The sequence below is a fragment of the Erythrolamprus reginae genome, chromosome Z (genome assembly GCF_031021105.1).
Source record: "Erythrolamprus reginae isolate rEryReg1 chromosome Z, rEryReg1.hap1, whole genome shotgun sequence".
NCBI classification, from domain to species: Eukaryota; Metazoa; Chordata; class Lepidosauria; order Squamata; family Dipsadidae; genus Erythrolamprus; species Erythrolamprus reginae.
The window spans coordinates 29,530,952-29,549,473 of NC_091963.1; the positions used below are offsets into that span (position 1 = coordinate 29,530,952).

The following is an 18,522-nucleotide window of genomic DNA, read 5'->3' on the forward strand; positions in this document are numbered from 1 at the left end:
TGTGTGCATGTGTCTACATGCATGTGTGTGTGTGTGAGAGAGAGGGGGGGCTTTACAAATAATATATCCATACTAAACAGAACTCCTATGTGGGTAGATTCCTCAAATAATAGTTTTATTGGATATACCATATTGGCACAAGCTGGTGAAAATCGACTCTAAATGTTGATACAATTTTCACCCAATTAAAAGTAACAGTTTTCCCCTTTTCCCAAACTATCAGTCACATGTTCCAATCAGGGTGAAATACAGTTGCATGGTAACATCACTCCTCCTTTGTTCAGCCACCTGTGGGAATGTCCTTGACTCACAGGAGAAACTATTTTGTTTTGACTACAAAACCCCAGCTATCACTATTCCCCCATGCCTATCTATCATCTCTATTGGGGCAATGCTGGAGCCTCAAAATGGCCTCAGTCAGGCCAGCTTCAGAGTGTATGTATTATATGACAGCCAAAACTTTTCAAAAACTGAAGAATTTCTTTTAAACTTTTGTATAAAATATGTATTGCTGGAGAGACGGAGTAACGACACGGACACAAGAGCTGGATTTAAACTGGGTCATTTTTATTAACATAAATTTGCATAATTTATTCATTAATTTGCATAAATTAGCATAATCAACTATGACCCGGAAATGGACTTGCAGGGTCAAACAAATACTTCCGGGGCGGAAATGACGTTATGACAAAAAACTTCCTGGGCAACTCATGGGCGTATCTCGATGCAAGTCCAGGTGAGGGACCAGACCATCACCTGCGACCCTGCCATGCTTTGCATGAGGGTGGTCCCACCGGCTAACCCGAATCCGGGAATTAAAGGTGCAGGACCCAAAGACAGGTTCCCCCCAGCTGCTCAGGCAGACACTCCCTCCATGAGCTTGCGGAGAACCTGTCAATCATCCCCAAAGATGCCCAAGGGAGAACGCGCGGTTGCTAAACCACCCCAGTTTTCCGCCCCTAACCTGCCATGGAGCGGGGGTCAGATCTCTATCTTGGCCCCCCGACTCCCCCCTCTAGCTGCACCAGCTCACGCAGAGACCGCTGCAGATCCTGTAAGAAAATGGCGTTCCCCTTTTCTGACAGGTGAACGCTGTCGGCCCGGTAAAGCCATGGCCGGTCTATTGTGATAAGGGGATGGGCCACTACAACCCCACCTAGTTCCCTAACTGTTTTACCCAGGGCCCTATTCACCCTACGTCTCGCCCGGTGAATGGCCCTAAGGGAAGAGGCGTCCCTCCACACAATCCTAGGTAGGATCTCTGACCACACCACTTGCGTGGTGGGCCACACCTCACGAAGCCTTCGCAGGTCTTCGCGTGCCTGGATGATCAGCGCCAGGCCTCCCAGCATGCACAGGTCATTGCCTCCTAAGTGCAATACCAGCCACCTGGGTGCGGCCACAGGACGCTGCCCACCCAAACCCACCTGGGCACGACCCCGAGGAGCCGCCCCCACCATACTGCCGGGCGCAGCCACAGAATGCTGACCGCCCAGCAATGCCGGTAGGAGACCCTCCCACCGCATACCTCTCCGGCCCATCCAGGCAACCTTGACCCACTGCCCCAGGGACAGCTGGGTCCCGATGGCGCTCCTGGCTGCTGAGCGGCCGGCCCAAAATATCATGCTGTGGCCACACAGCAGCGCCGTCGGTTTCATGTTAGCCTGGGGACCTGCAAGAGGACACACACAGAGAGGTTACCTAGCCTAAGCCCTGCCTGGGATCCTCAGCGGGCCTAACATAACCCAAATATGCCGCTGACCGCCAGCGGCCGATCTCCCAAATCCGATGGGCCAGGAAACCAGAAAGTGCCGCGCTAGTGGCGGCGCCGATGCGGAACGAATGCGTTCCATAACCGGCGGGATCCATGCCTACCCGGGCCATTGCCCTGGACACTAGCACCCAAAATTGGTAACGGGTCAGAGGGGTACCGTCCCAATGCCTAAACAGGTACCCTTGCCCTGACAGCCCGCAGACCACAATAAAGCTGTATGGCGGCCACCGGACACACTGACTGGTCGGCGGCCGCACTAAGCTGGATGGTAACCCCTCTGTGTAGCTGATCTGTCTTAGACTGCCTTACTACAAGGGACACCCCCCCTTGTCTAAAGGCCAGATCAGCATACTGGAAGGCTCGGAGCGAAGTGTCAGCCTGAGACGAAGCCATGGCCTCGCTGACCCTGAGGGCCCCAAAAAACATGACACAAGTCGCTGCCCTAAAAAGACGGGCCTCGTACAATGAGGCACACAGACTGTCAAAAACCCCGTTAATTAAAGACAGCTGCTCCACCATCAGAGCCCGACAAGTGTCACCAGGGCCCCCCGCTTGCTCCCTCAGCCAGCCTTCCAGCATCTTCCAGATGCGAAAGTCACCCGAAAAATCCACAAACCCCCCCGCCTTGGACAGAAAGGCGAGGCCGGCTAACCTGGACCGGATCGTCCTAACTGACAGGCCACGCTGCCTAAGCTGGACGCAAAACTCGGCCAGGTGCTCTACAGGGACAGGCCAACTAAGCTGGTAACCCCTGCCCTGCCTTAACTCCCCAAACTCCTTACCTGCACACTGGTATGCCCTGAGGGTGCCGGGCGCTACAGACAAGGAGATTGCCCGGGATGCCTCGTCTCTCCACCACTCTGGATCCCCCCCCCCGGACTCCAGAGGTGGCCGGGGAACGCTTCTGGCAACTCTCGGGCCCACGGGGCCAGGGTCCGCAACCTGGACAACTGACCACGGGACAAGGCATCAGCAACCCCGTTATCCAACCCGGGGACATGCCTAGCCAAAAACAATGCGTTTAGGGACAAGGACCTGTGCACAAAATGGCGGACAAGCCGCATGACCCTGTCGCTCTTAGAGGACAGGGCATTCAGCTCCTCTGAGTCCAATTCAATACCCAGAAAGGTAATCTTGGTGGCGGGGCCTTCGGTCTTCTCAGAGGCTAAAGGCACCCCTAAGTGAGCACAAAGGGCTTCGAAGTCCCGCATTAGAGCAAAGCATTGCTCCGAATGCGCAGGCCCCGCCAACAAGAAATCATCAAGGTAGTGAACGACCGTACCCAGACCACTTTGCCTCCTGAGCGCCCATTCCAAAAAGGTGCTAAAACTCTCGAACAGAGAGCACGAGACAGAGCAACCCATAGGTAAAGCTCTGTCCACGTAATAACCACCCTCGAAACGGAAGCCCAACAGCTCAAAGTCGTCTGGGTGTATGGGGAGGAGCCGGAATGCCGACTTAATGTCGCATTTGCCCATAAGGGCTCCTATCCCACACTTCCTAACCATAGTCACGGCCGCATCAAAGGATGCATACCGGACTGAACAAAGCTCGTCAGGAATGAAATCATTCACTGACTCACCTTTTGGAAAAGACAAATGGTGAATCAACCTAAATTCACCACTCGCATTTTTGGGGACCACACCCAAGGGAGACACACGAAGATTTGGGAAGGGCGGCTCCGGGAAGGGCCCGAGGACCCTGCCCTTGGCCACCTCCTTCCGAATCTTCTTCCTAACAATGTCTTCATGACCAACAACCGACCTAAGGTTGTCAGACATGAAGGCCCTCCTAAGGGATGTAAGGGATCCGAAATCCCTCCGAGAATCCTAGCAAGAGAGCGGCCGCTCTCGAGCGAGGGTGGTAGTCGCCCAACCAACCCTCAAGCACTTGCAAATTGATTGGACTGGGCCCCTTTACCCCCAACAGGTGGGGGAGGCTTTGGGGGACCCCCGCCCTTCTTTTCCGCCCCCTTCTTGGGGCGGGGACACACGGCTGTGGAATGGTTCCCCCCACAAGTCCCGCATGCGTGACGAAACCTGCAAAAGGGACGAAAACACGCCCCTTTTGCGGCAAACTCGTGACACACCAGAGAGGCCCCTTTTCCGACTCCACCCGCCGCGGCCTTGGCCGGCGCGGGTGTCACGGGCTCCTCTTCCATAAAGTGACCGCTGTCGGTCCTATCACATCCTTCCTTCCCGGACATATGCGTGGCCTGGAACCAAAGGTCCGGGACCACCATATCCCAGGGCAAGTAGGGGTCATGGGCGATACGCATCCTAAACCCCTTATCGTAGTGCCTCCAGATCGTACCTGCGTACTCAAAGTGGGCTCTCGCTATGAGGTCTATGTATTTCAGCAAGGCAGCGGCCCTACCCGGCTGCCTCTGAATTACTACCGACGCGAAGGTCAAAAAAGCGTACAGCCAAGAGCTGAAACACTTTGTGACCTTCATTTTTTTAACCTTCTCCCCAGGCACCACCTCCTTGTCCTGCTTGGGGACCTCCCTATTTAAAAGGGAGAAAAGGTTGACATATCCCCCCCGCCAGATTGCTTCCTTCACCGACGGGTGGAGATGATAACCCAATGGTGTCGCGGGCAACCCACAAGGGATGGCCCCAGGCTTGATGCTGGCGAACGGGTCCCACACCGTGGTGGCCCCCGTCCCCAGCACTCCAAGCCCCGGTGGATACACAAAAGGGGGCGGTGGCATAATGGCCGGTTGAGGAGGGATCCAACCCCCCACCCCTGCCCCAGGTGGGAAAGACACTCCTGGCGCCCCTACTGGCGGGGCCGGTGGGGACCAAATCTGCCCACATGTGCCCGCACTGGCCCCCAGGAAGCTGTTGCCACTCCCCAATGCAGGCGGGATAAACCCGGGACCTTGCACGGGAAGGAGCGGTGTAGTGCCTGCGTGTGGTGCAACCTCACCTGCCCCATAAGGGGTAGAAGCCATCCACGGGGGGGCCCATCCTTGCTGGGCCCTGGAACGATGACCACTGCCCCGACTGGGCCATCTGCCCGGTCTGGGCTGTCTGCCCGGTATGGGCCAGCTGCGCGGGAAGGGCCATCTGTCCATCCTGGGCTGGCTCCTCTTCCGGGTCGTTACCCCATGCTGCGGAGGCAATCATGGGAAGCCCCTCCGGGCCTGCCCCCGACCGCCACTGCTCCAGCTCATCAAGCCTTTCCAGGACCCTGGCCCAAGAGAGAGAAAGAGAAACCTCGGTTTGAGGGACTGTGGGCATGACTCCCACCCCCCCACCGCCTGGACCACCCCCGGGGGCCCTCCCGCACTGGCCCGAGCCCGAGCCGAAGGCCTCGCCGCCCTCCTAGGCCGAACCACAGGTTGGGCCGGAAGGGCCTGGGCTTGCCTCTTTTTAGGGGCCATGGGCCTGCTTCAACTATTTGTTGTTAAACCAGAATAAAAAAGGGGGGTGGGAGAGAACAACCCCCGAGGATCCTGCACCCACGAGGCAAGGCCTGCTTATGCAGCCGGCCTCCCAAGGCACACCCTGGAGGGGACACCTCCACCCTCCCCCAGCGGTTGCAGCAAGGCCTCGCTGCACCGCCTTATAAGGGCCTTTATCCAAAGGCCTCACCCCCCCCCAGGGACCCTGGAACCCCAGGAGGCCACCGGAGGAGAGCACCCCCACACCCCGAACCCAGGAACCGGGGGGCAAACCAAGGGCGGAGCACAGCTGCTGCTGGCTCCGCGATGAAATCCTCTTCGCCAGAGGGCTAAAGGAGGTCTTCTCGCCCAGCACAGGCTGCACAAAATGGCGGCCGCGCACGAGGCTCGTCCAAAATGGCTGCCACGAGCAGAACTGACAAGTGTCTGCTCGTGGCTATGCTGTCCGGGCGAAAAGGGAGAGCCCCGGGCCTGCTCGCCCTTATTTAGGGCAAGCAAGCCCCGCCCGGACCAATCAGCAGCCGGGCCAGTCAGGCCCGAACTCCCGAGCGAAGTCTCGCATTGCGAGACTTCGCTCGGGATTCAAAATGGCGGCCGCCATGAGGGTCCGGTGTCTACCCGGTCCCTCCAGCAAAGCCTGCTGCTGGGTAAGTCCGGCGCTGCAATTACGGTGGCCATTAAATTAAGAAAACTGGATGTTTACTGCAGTCAACTTAATTGGAAACCAATTAACATATTTCAAGAATATAATAGGTTAGATGTTATCTTTTTACTCAAATGAATTTTCAAGTACTACATTATTAAAAAGCAGAATATATTTCCAAATTGTCATTTATTTTCTGCTTAGTTGCATGATTTGCAAATGATATTTTTAATTATACATCACCATTTTCTCCCATTAATGACTGTATGACTGTAACTTTGTTGCTTGAATCCTTACAATTTATATTGAATGGTTCCTAATATGATTTGATTGCTTACTTGTACCCAGACTATCATTAAGTATACCTTATGATTCTTGATGAAGGTATCTTTTTTTTTATGTACACTGAGGGCATGTGCACCAAAACAAATTTCTTGTGTGTCCAATCCAGTGATGGGCTCCTACGGGAACGGTCAGGAATGCAGTTCCAGTAGCAAAATTAGGAACTCCACCCCAGAGCACCCAAACAAAATGCATAAGTCATGCCCACACTGTGGTAGTAAAAATTTTGGTAGCCCATCACTGGTCCAATCACACTTGGCCAATAAAAAATTCTATTCTGTTCTGTTCTGGTGTTTGACAAACCTACCAGTACTATATTATATTGGATTATGGGTTCCAGTGCTCTAAACAATAGCTAAATTAGTTTCATTGATACACTATGTTATTATTTTATATTAAAACAGAAAATAACTATTTTTATTGCCATTTCTTCTTTTACATTTTAGGGTGCCAACTTTGGAATTCATAAAGACTTCTATATTGGTTTAATTTTGAGTTTTGACAAAAAGTTTGGGTAGGTGAACAAAATATATAAATTATGATGATATCAGTCTTGTCCAAGTTTATTTATTTATTTATTTATTTATTTATTTATTTATTTATTTATTTATTTATTCAATTTTTATGCCGCCCTTCTCCTTAGACTCAGGGCGGCTTACAACATGTTAGCAATAGCACTTTTTAACAGAGCCAGCATATTGCCCCCACTAGTCGGGTCCTCATTTTACCCACCTCGGAAGGATGGAAGGCTGAGTCCACCTTGAGCCGATGATAAAATTTGAACCGCTGACCTTCAGATCTATAGTCAGCTTCAGTGGCCTGCAGTACAGCACTATACCTGCTGCGCCACCCCGGCTCCTTGTAAGTTTGTCAATAGACTGGGTTTCTCCATGTCTTCCAATCTTGCACTACTTTCAGTTTATTATTTATTTATTTATTTATTTATTCATTCATTCATTCATTCATTCATTCATTCATTTATTGGCTTTGTATGCTGTCCCTCTCCATGGACATGGGGCTGCTTACAACATGTCAACAATAAAACAGTATACAAAATACAATTGGATCCAATTAATATAAATAGTTGGTTTAAAACATTATAAAAGCTAAACATCAAAACCAGACATTAAATACAAACCGAGCATAGTAGGCATTCAGTGGCCAGAGCCTAGGATCTAATGACCCCAAGATTGGTGGCATAAATAAGTTTTCAAATTCTTATGAAACGCAAGGAGGGTTGGGACAGTATGAATCTCTGGAGGGAGCTGATTCCAGAGGGCCAAGGCCTCTACAGAGAAGGCTCTCCCCCTAGGCTCCACCAGGCGACATTGTCTAGTTGACGGGACCTGGAGAAGGCCAACTCTGTGGGACCTAAGTGGATGCTGGGATTCATGCAGCAGAAGGTGGTCCAATAGGTAATCTGGTCCAATGCCATGTAGGGCTTTATAGGTCATAACCAACACTTTGAATTGTGCTCGGAAACCAATTGGCAGCCGATGCAGTCTGTGGAGTGCTGGAGAGACATGGGCGTACCTTGGAAGACCTATGACTGCTTGCGCAGCTGCATGTTGCACAATTTGTACTTTCCGAGCATTGTTCTATACTCTGGTTGGTATCAGTTTCAATGGTCTCAAGCTGCTTTATTTTTTGGCAGCCTGGTTTTTTCTAACCATTAATTCTTGCAAATATTCTTTGTTCCTCTAGTGAATTTTCCTGCATGAAATGGCCAAAATAAGTGAGACAAAGTTTGTGATTTTGCGTTCCAGAGATGTCTGATATTATGTATACCAGATCTTGCATTGGAATATGGAGAATTATGCCTTCTCCAGAGTATATTTTCTTCATACATACATACATACATACATACATACATACATACACACACACACACACACACATGCATACATACATACGTACACAGTGTGCATTCCACCTCTTTTTGCTCACTTGCACTCACCTGTACCCTTCTTTCTCGGATCTTCCTGTGCTCACATATGAACATGTGCACATATGCACATATTCACCAGCATTTTTCTTGAACCTTCCTGTGCAAGCACATGTGCATGCACTGACTATTGATATTCTTTTCTGGGACCTCCTGTGATAGCAGACAGGCACACAACATCCAGAGTCTTATTTTCCAACTCTCACACATGCACTACACATCCTCTTTTCCCCGTTTCTCTGCACTGGAGACACCTGCTCACATGCACCTTGAGCCCTGCTTTTGTGGCCTCCCTTGGCTCATACATATATGTTGTGGTTGGCTCTGGGCCAGCTCCTGCCCCAAGGACTGTGGGGGTGGATGTGGGTGAATCCTCCCAGTGTCAGAGGCCAGTTTTACTGCCGACTGCTTCTGGCAGCGAAGCGTCTGTAGCTGATAGTACAAGTGAAATGGGATCCTCAGAGGGAGTAATGGCAGACAGCCCATTAGATAGTCGCACCATGAGTGATTCATCATCGTTATCATCACTGGATTCGGAAGGAGAGACATTCATTGATGTGCGCAGACGCAGGGCAATGTCTAGGAAAGAGCAACTGTGTAAATACTACAGGAAATAAGGGAGATCACCTGTGGCTGGGTGTAATTAGACTAATTGGGAGCTGCTGTTAAATTGTTAGCGTTCCGGCCTCTGGGTGCGGAGGTTTATCCGTTCGGTGAGGAAGAGACATGTATTTTTGTATCAGGACTCTACAAGGACTCTCTTTGAACTGTTTCCAGGACTTTTGAACTAAATCATAGTCAAGTCTGTGACTTGAGAACTCTGGAAGGAGACTGGCTGTGACATCTTCACAGCTGCTTGTTATCTGCTTTGTGTTTGTTTATTGTTCTTCAAAGCATTCAAGGAAGTTGCTTTGAAGGTGAGCCCTTTGACTGACTAAAAGTGTGTTTGGCTCCTATTTTACTTTCAATATAAACAGTGTTGTTGACTTTACAACTGTATGTGTCTGAATTCTTACCTTTGAACTTAATTGAGGGCTCGTGCCGAGAAGCCCGACAGAAAATATATAGATGCACTGTCTTCTTTCCTCAGCCTTCCTGTAACTGCACACACTCATGCATCCACTTTCTCTGTGAGTTCATGTTCAATTCAGGTATGACCTGCAACCAAGCTCCCTGTGGTATCTTATTACTGCCTCTTCTTCCAACTTAATAATTTGCCTGAATTGTGATGACAATTGATATTGGGACTGCCTGGATTGCCATTGCTAAGCAATGAAATCATATTACATCATACTTTTCACCCATAGTCCTTAGACACAGCAATCCCAATTCCAATTTCCACTGTAACTAAAGTATTACATGTAATTTCTCATCATTTATTAGCATGCCATAATGTTTTGGTTACAGTCTTTCCGTTGGTCTTGTTTTACATTGTCAATATTGGTGGAAATGTGTCCTAGTCTTGAAACAGCCCTTCTTGATCTTCCAACAGTTGTTTTGAGCTCATAGGTGGTTGTCAAATATTTTTCTTTAGATGGATGGATGGGACACCAGTGACATACGAAGCCTGGGCCTCCGGTGAACCCAACTTTACAAATGAAGATGAACATTGTGTAGTTATGTTTTCTAATTCAGGCAAGTAAAATAAACTTCAGGTTTTCAGCAGTTCTTTGTGCATGATCAGGGGTAGGTTCATCCCGGTTAAGACCGGTTTGCCCAAACTGGTGCTGCTGTTGTCACAATGATGTCACTGAACCAGATTGGTTGGTACCGGCCCACGGGTGCTGCCATATATTCTTTTGAATTTTAAAATTTCCTTTTAATGTTTTTTCTTCTTCTGAGCATGTGCAAACCCCCCGAGTTTTTTGGTTTTTTTGGGTGACCCGAGGACTGTGCATGCCGTCACCATCTTATTTTTGTCTTTTTTAAAAATATTTTTTGGGAATTATTTTATTTTATTTTTCTTCTGAGCATGTGCAGAAGCCGGGGTTCTGGCACTGTGCATATGGTTGCCATCTTGAGGAAGTGAACCAGCAGTGAGATAAATTAGAACCTACCCCTATTTGGGTCCTCTCAATTCTTCAGTCCCAGAAAGCAGCTGAAAAATACTCTTCTCCTGTTTTGTAGTCATGCACCATTTTCTGTCCTTGCTTCCTTCCCGTTTTTATTGGTTTCCCCCCACCCTGAAAGTGAAAACAAATGAGGGGCGAAGGGGGGAAAGAAGGATCTGGGAATGGGAATAGAAGGGTTCTGGGCTAAGGGAACGCTTGGAGAATCCAGAGCCTTTCCCCTTCTCTCTTGCAATGCTTTTATTTCCAAACACACACACACACACACACACACACACACACACACACACACACACACACTTTCCCTAAAAACTGAGCTCTTGGTCCAAAGCAATTGGTGTGAAATGAAAGCAAGATTTAAAGGAAACAAAGTTGAGCTAGTTTGTAAGGAAAACAAGTAATGAGTCTTAATGCCTGGTTAAAATGGTTAGTACTCCCATTTAAAGAAGAAAAGCATAGCTCAGAGTAGTACTATGATTTTTTTTGCTCCTATATTCTATTGTGTAAGTAAAAGTTTTGTTAATGTAGAAATTTTACTTAGAACTTATTAAACAATGGAGCTAGCTGCCTGCATGCAATCATATGTATCTATTTGGAATAAATCCCACTGACAGAGAATAGCCTTACTGCCAAGTAAATATGCATAGGCTTTACGTAGTTGAAAGATAAGATATTGATTAGTATCTGATGCATCATATAGAGAAATGAAAATTTCTGTAACCACAGATATTTTGTGCCCAGAACAAAATGTGTGTGTGTGTGTGTTTGTGTACATACATACACATACAGTACATATAGTAGATAATGTATATTTTTGTGTGCCTGTGTGTAAGATGTATGTACACATTTGACCTATACATAGGATTAAATACTATATTTTGGATTCTTAATAGTAGTAAATAGATAGGAAAATTGTATCTCATTGAGGTCTTTGAGGCAAGGAGAAGCCAGGAACCCTAAACCTAACCCTTAATGTGAGTGATGTTGAGTTGGCCATGCTCACCGAATCACATGATCATCTAGTCACATGATCACCAAGCCACCCCCACCTAGTCACATGACTGCAAAGCCACTCTCACCCAGTAACATGACCGTCAAAGCACTCCCACTTGGTCACATGACTGGCAAGCCATCCCCACACAATTAAGTCATGCCCACAGAGTAACAGTAAACATTTTTGGTACATAGCCCTGATATGAATGAGTGGTCAGTAAGTTTATTTATTTATTAGATTTGTATGCCGCCCCTCTCCGTAGACTTGTCTATCTGAGGACTACTTCTATTCCAGGGTGTCAAGCTCTAGGGACTTTTTCCATCTTCACTAACTGGACATGGGTGCAGCTAGTGCTGGACGCATCCAGCCTGCAAGCCCTGGTCTATTCTTTCACATGTACTGTACAAAGTAGTATTCCAGTATGTACTATTGTACTTTGTACTATTATTATTTTGGTTGCAACATATAGCAAACCTATTGCTATTTATTTTAAGAATAATTTAATATTCCCAGGTGACAATATAATTTATTTGATCAGGTGTATGGAATGATGTAAACTGCGGTGCTGAGAAAGGCTTTATCTGTGAGAGACACAATAGTTCTGTCCGTTCAACTGCAGCGCCTACATTACCTGCAAATCCAAAAGGGTGCAGTGAAGGTTGGCTTTGGTTTAATGACAAGGTAATTGACAGAGTTAGTGTAAATATTTTGTGGTAGCGTCAGTGTTCAAACATCGTAAAGGCAAATATAAATACATTGGGATTGCTATAGGCCAGTGTTTTTCAACCAGTGTGCCGTGGCACACTAGTGTGCCGCGAGACATGGTCAGGTGTGCCGCGAAGCTCAGAGAGAAAGAAAGCAAGAGAGAGAGAAAGAAAGGCAGAAAGAAAGCAAGAGAGAGAGAAAGCAAGAGAGAAAGCAAGAGAGAGAGAAAGAAAACAAGAGAGAAAGAAAGCAAGAGAGAAAGAGAAGAAGAGAAAGAAAGAGAGGGAGAAAGAGAGAGAAAGAAAGCAAGAGAGAGAGAGAGGGAAGGAGAGAGAGAGAAAGACATAGAGGGACGTAGGGAGGGAGAGAGAAAGAGAGCAAAAAAGAGAGGAAGGAAGGAAGAGAAAGAAAGAGGGAGAGAGGGAGAGAGAAAGAAAGAGGAAGGAAGGGAGAAAAAGAGGGAGGGAGAAAGGAATAGAGCGAAAGGGAGGAAGAGAGAGAGAGAATTTTTTTGTCCAAACTTTTTTTAGCCCCCCCCCCCCAGTTCAATGTGTCCCAGGGTTTTGTAAATGTAAAAAATGTGCCGCGGCTCAAAAAAGGTTGAAAATCACTGCTATAGGCAGTCAGTGGTCTTTTTAGACCTTTCAATGAAGGTAGTTCAGCAAGAGATATCTTCCTGGGCATTTCTCTCTCTCTCCAAAATAGACATAGACCTCAGTTTTCAACAACAAAAGGAATAAGTCATGGTCAAGTAACCACAGAGCACAGCAAGTATCTATAAGTGTGGATTCATTGCCAACTGCCCAAAATGTGATCACATGACTGGGAGGGAGGAATCACCAAAACTTTAACCTCACTTTTGGAGGTCTCTCATAACTGAATGTTTGTTAAGTGACTATATACATGTCTATAAGCAACATCATCTTTCTCCTTGAATGGTAAATTCAAAGCCAGAAAGATTGTGAAAGATTTGGGCACTTTCTTTTTTTTATTAGTAGGATAGCAGTGACAAACTGGCTGTATAATGATCATCAGTACATAATTACTAGGAAGTCAATTATATCACTAAAATCAGACAGTACATTTATTTATAGTTAAATCATTAAAAAAATTAAATTTATTACTCTTATACAGAAAGTGGTGAATTTGATTTTATTATTACTGTTTTATTTCTACTGAATTACATTCTAAATATTGTTAAATACAGTGATACCTCGTCTTATGAACCCCTCATCATATGAACTTTTCGAGATACGAACCCAGGGTTTAAGATTTTTTTGCTTCTTCTTCCGAACTATTTTCACCTTAGGAACCCACCACCGCTGCTGGGATGCCCTACCTCTGGACTTCCATTGCCAGCCAAAGTGCCTGTTTTTATGCGGGTGGGATTCCACTGAGGCTCCCCTCCATGGGAAACCCCACCTCCGGATTTTGCGATGCTGCAGGGGAATCCCAGCAGGGAAATCCCAGCAGTGCAAAAATGGGTGGTTCGACTGGCAAAGGAAGTCTGGAGGTGGGGTTTCCCAGCAAGGGAAGCTTCAGCGAAATTGCAGCATCGCAAATGCTGTGATTTTGCTGAGGCTTCCCTCACTGGGAAACCCCATCTCCGGACTTCCATTGCCAGCCGAAGCACCCGTTTTCACACTGGTTGGATTTGATTTGATTTGATTGATTTGATTTTATTGGATTTGTATGCCGCCCTTCTCCGTAGACTCAGGGCGGCTAACAACAGTAGTAAACAGCATATGACAATCCAATATAAACAGTTAAAAACCCCTATTGTAAAACCAACATACATACAGACATACCATGCATAAAATTGTAATGGCCTAGGGGGAAAGAGTATCTCAATTCCCCCATGCCTGGTGGCAGAGGTGGGTTTTTAAGAAGCTTACGAAAGGCAAGGAGGGTGGGAGCAATTCTAATCTCTGGAGGGAGTTGGGATTCCACTGAGGCTCCCCTCCATGGGAAAACCCACCTCTGGATTTTGCGATGTCACAGGGGAATCCCACCAGCGCAAAAATGGGCACTTTGGCTGGCAAAGGAAGTCTGGAAATGGGGTTTCCCAGCAAGGGAAGCCTCAGCGAAATTGCAGCATCGCAAATGCTGCGATTTTACTGAGGCTTCCCTCACTGGGAAACCCCACCTCCGGACTTCTGCATTTTTGCAATACTGCAGGGGAATCCTAGCAGGGGAATCCCAGCATCACAAAAACAGGCGCTTTGCTGGCAATGGAAGTCCAGAGGTGGGGTTTCTCATGGAGGGGAGCCTCAGGGGAATCTCACCAGCACAAAAACAGGCGCTTCGGCTCGCAAAAGTGTGAGTTTTGGGCTTGCATGCATTAATCGCTTTTCCATTGATTCCTATGGGCAATATTGTTTCATCTTACAAACTTTTCACCTTACGAATCTCGTCCTGGAACCAATTAAGTTCATAAGACAAGGTATCACTGTACTCTGATTTCATTTCATGATTGATTATTCTATGTTGATTGTTTCTATTACTTTTTATTTATTTAATTTTTTCTTGATTGATGGATTTTTAGAGGGATTTTTATTCTTCTAGTGCTTCCAAGTATTTGGTTTCATAGAAAAGGAGAAAAAAAACTGGGAAAATGCACGTAATCACTGCAGAAACCTAGGAGGAAACCTAGCTAGTATACCAAACAAAGCTGTACAAGGTAAATAATTTATCTAAACTATATCAATTATGTAAGCTTAAGATTTCTTTTAAAATCAAGAAATTATTTTTTGTAAGAATTACTACAGCCAATCTTATTTCCTAACCTCCAGTTTATACAGGTTTTTGGTGTTGGAAGATATGAAAATGTTGCCACAATTTTTAGGATATGGTCCTTTTCCATGGCTCCATTCCCCTCTTAGCTCATTTCCAATTCAAAGGTTGCCATGCTGAAAATATAAAGGCAATAAGATTTCGAAGTAATTTTACAATAATGTAAAAAGTGTCCATCGGCAACCATATATGAGTTAAATATGAGTTTAAAGTAGTTACAAATGTGTAACTGAATTTTTAAAAGCAGAGTTTTATCAAATATTCATTTTGGAGCAGCACTTATATATTGATTTATTGCATTTAATGGTCAAATTAATGAAGAACCAACCTTTTCCCATAGTTATTCAGAAAGTATAAACTGAAACTTTATAGTCTTGTCTGAAACTCTAGTCTGCTAGAGTGGGCAACCATATATAATGTGACCAACCTAGCAAAAATGCCAAATTTGTTTAAAAATGGGTATCTGATGGCAACAGCAATTAAAATAAAGTTAGTAATGCTTCCAAAGATATCCAGTGACCTGCCAACTAATCAGAATTAAAAAATTACTTATCCCATAGTTTAGCTATGGAAGGTACACATAAGCGGTTTTTTTCCCAAATACTGGCAACCAACAGGAATGGACATCGTTTTTGGCTCTTAACCCTGCTGTTCTGTTCGGGTCGTATATGACCCGAAGCCAAGTTTGAGTCCCTGTAAAAAATTTTCCCTGCATATCTGAAACTTGAAATTTCATGACTTTTCATCATTTCAGGGGTTCTCTCTGTGAGAATTTTTTTTGGGGGGTGGGGGGTTTCTTTCTTGCTGAAAACAAAAAAGTCGCACTTGTTATGTTCCCGGGTCACCCTGACCCGGACCGAAACTCTTCATTTGAAGTGCTTATGTTTGGTCAATTTGAATACTTTTTTCACTTGGAAAGTAGTTTGAACATTTCTGCACACAATGATATGAAAATCAAAATGAAAAAAGTAATTCTTATTGGTTTATTTTGCTGATAGAATGCATACCCCCCACATTTTTGTGAAATATTTTTCAATTTATGGATAGTTTTGCTGCAAAATGTGTTCAATTTTACTAAAGTTGGTGTGGGATTGGTAGTTTGAACATTTCTGAATATAAGAAAAATATAAATGAACTGAAATAAATGTTTCTTATTGGTTGTTTACAATCATAAATAAGCCCCCCCCCCGGCTGCTTGCAAACATTTTCACTTTATATTTACGCAGGCTTCAGATCTGAAATATTTTTAATATCTTAGGCATTCATTTACTCATTTTAACATGCCTGAAAAATATTTGTGGCGGTGGGGGAAAAAAAATTTTCTGGGCAAAAAAAAAAATCACGTTGACTCTGTTTCGGGTCATATAGACCCGGACCAAAATGATTTTTTTTTAGGTACTTTAATTTGGTCTTTTTGAAAATGTTTTCCACTGGAAAACTAGTTTGAACATTTATGAACATAATTATATGAAAATTGAACTGAAAAAACTGAGGCTTATATTTTTATTTTGATCAAAAAGCCCCTCCCCCCATGCTTTCTGAATTTTTTGTCAATTTATATTTTTTTAGGCTACAAATCTCTAAGGAATATTCCCCCAAAAGTTTTGATATACTAAATTGAACAATTCTAAACATAAGAAAAATAGAAATGAACTGAAAAAAATGATTCTTATTGGTTTATTTTTGAATATAAGACCATATTGTCTTATACTCGAGTATAAGCCTACTCGAGTATAAGCCTATTTGAGTATAAGCATGGGGGCCCATTTATGAGCAAAATAAACCAATAAGGATAATTTTTTTTCAGTTCAATTTTCATATCATTATGTTCAGAAATGTTCAAGCTACCAATCCCACACCAACTTTAGTAAAATAGAATGCATTTTGCAGGCAAAATTATCAATAAACCTAAAAAAAATTCAAAAAAACGGGGGGGAGGCACATTTATGTGCAAAATAAACCAATGATTAATTTTTTCAGTTCAATTTTCATTCCATTGTGTGCAGAAATGTTCAAACTTGTTTCCAGGTGAAAAAAGCTTTCAAAAAGACCAAATATAAGTACCTAAAATGATCAATCTGCAGTCCAGGTCAAATAGACCCGGAAACATAAGATTAGGGAGTTTTTTCGAACAGAACAGCAGGGTTTTAAAATATCAGGAACATGAGATAGAAGCTACAATCTGGATAACTCAATTTATGGCAGCAGTTTAAATTGTGCATTTTTTCTTTGCCATCCTCCTTTTATTCTGTTCTGTTCTGCTAATGGTCTTGGTACCTTCTACTATCCAAAAGGAAGGAATCCTCCTGCCAGAATATACCCAACAAGCACAAACAATTGGATATACAGTGTTCCCTTAATTTTCGCGGGGGATGCGTTCTGAGACCGCCCGCGAAAGTCGAATTTCCACGAAGTAGAGATGCAGAAGTAAATACACTATTTTTGGCTATGAACAGTGTCACAAGCCTTCCCTTACCACTTTAAACCCCTAAATTGCAATTTCTCATTCCCTTAGCAGCCATTTAGATTATTACTCACCATGTTTATTCATTAAAGTTTATTTTTAAAAAATTATTAAAGGGGGACAAAAGTTTGGCGATGACATATGACGTCATCAGGCAGGAAAAACTGTGGTATAGGGGAAAAAACCACAAAGTATTTTTTTAATTAATATTTTTGAAAAAACGTGGTATAGGCTTTTCGCGAAGTTCGATCCCGCGAAAATCGAGGGAACACTGTAGGAGGTTTCTCAGATAGCTAAGCCCTATGCCATGAAATGCCTTATAAATGATCCTCTGGGATGTTCTTAAGATGGGAACATACAAATCACTGTTGTAAATATTGTTTGTGAGATGAGTTTGGTCTGGTATATTGAGGTAATTTTAAAAATATAATACAATCAAAGTAAACTTTTGAAAAGTTGGAACAAAATTTAATTTTCAAGAGCCTGAAAATGCTTTACTGTAAAATATATCTGTATTTCTCCCCTATTCCCCCACAGCTTTTCTCACAGTGCAATTAAAAAGTGGTAATACTTGGATTGGATTGAATGCCAGGAATTGGGAAGAAAAATTCCTCTGGACTGATGGGAGTGGAATCTATTTTACAAATTGGGCTAAAGGGTCACCTGTATCAACATTCCGTGTACCGGTAAGTCAAATTTGTTGGTTTTCTTCTATTTCTCCACAAATCTCCTTGATGTTGAATTCCTGCAATGGTACAAAATCTATATGGAAAGGAGTCCCTTACGTGTGATATAAATGTGCCATATAAATTTAATGAATGAATGCATAAATGAAGAAAAGAGATTGTATATCAGTTCTATTCTGTCTGTTAAATAAAGTCTGTTGTGTTTTCTCCTCATCAGTAGGGGGTGATGTAATACTGAAAAAAAAAATCAGGTCTTACATTTGTTGCTCTTTTTATGAATTAAAAATATGTCCTGAATATTATCTTTTCGAGAATTTTACTATTGCCAAAACTTGGTTTAAAAAAACACAATCCAGTAAAATTAAATTTAAAATAGATAGAAGTAAAAAAAAGAAGAAGTACAGTATATAAAATTAAAATAAATATGCAGAAGAAAGAACCCTGCTGGGTTTAGAATGCCTGATACCTATATCTTGGTACAGCCTTCAGATTTACATAAATATTTGATTCTATCTATCTATCTATCTATCTATCTATCTATCTATCTATCTATCTATCATCTATCTATCTATCTATCATCTATCTATCAATCAATAATCTATCTATTTATCTATCTATCTATCACTGACATCTATCTGTCTGTCTGTCTGTCTGTCTCTGTCTGTCTGTCTGTCTATCTATCACTGACTTCTATCTAT

The 18,522-nt window shown here is 44.3% G+C and overlaps 1 protein-coding gene across 1 annotated transcript in view; it reads left to right on the forward strand.

Moving 5' to 3' along the window:
- The window catches only part of LOC139152984 (macrophage mannose receptor 1-like), an 80,666-nt gene that overhangs the window by 39,547 nt on the left and 22,597 nt on the right, over positions 1-18,522 (forward strand). Inside the window, exons 18-22 of the mRNA XM_070726469.1 lie at positions 6,615-6,682; positions 9,648-9,748; positions 11,715-11,857; positions 14,447-14,561; positions 17,676-17,824. Of these exons, the coding sequence (XP_070582570.1) occupies positions 6,615-6,682; positions 9,648-9,748; positions 11,715-11,857; positions 14,447-14,561; positions 17,676-17,824 (576 nt within the window). The remainder of the gene's footprint in view (positions 1-6,614; positions 6,683-9,647; positions 9,749-11,714; positions 11,858-14,446; positions 14,562-17,675; positions 17,825-18,522) is intronic.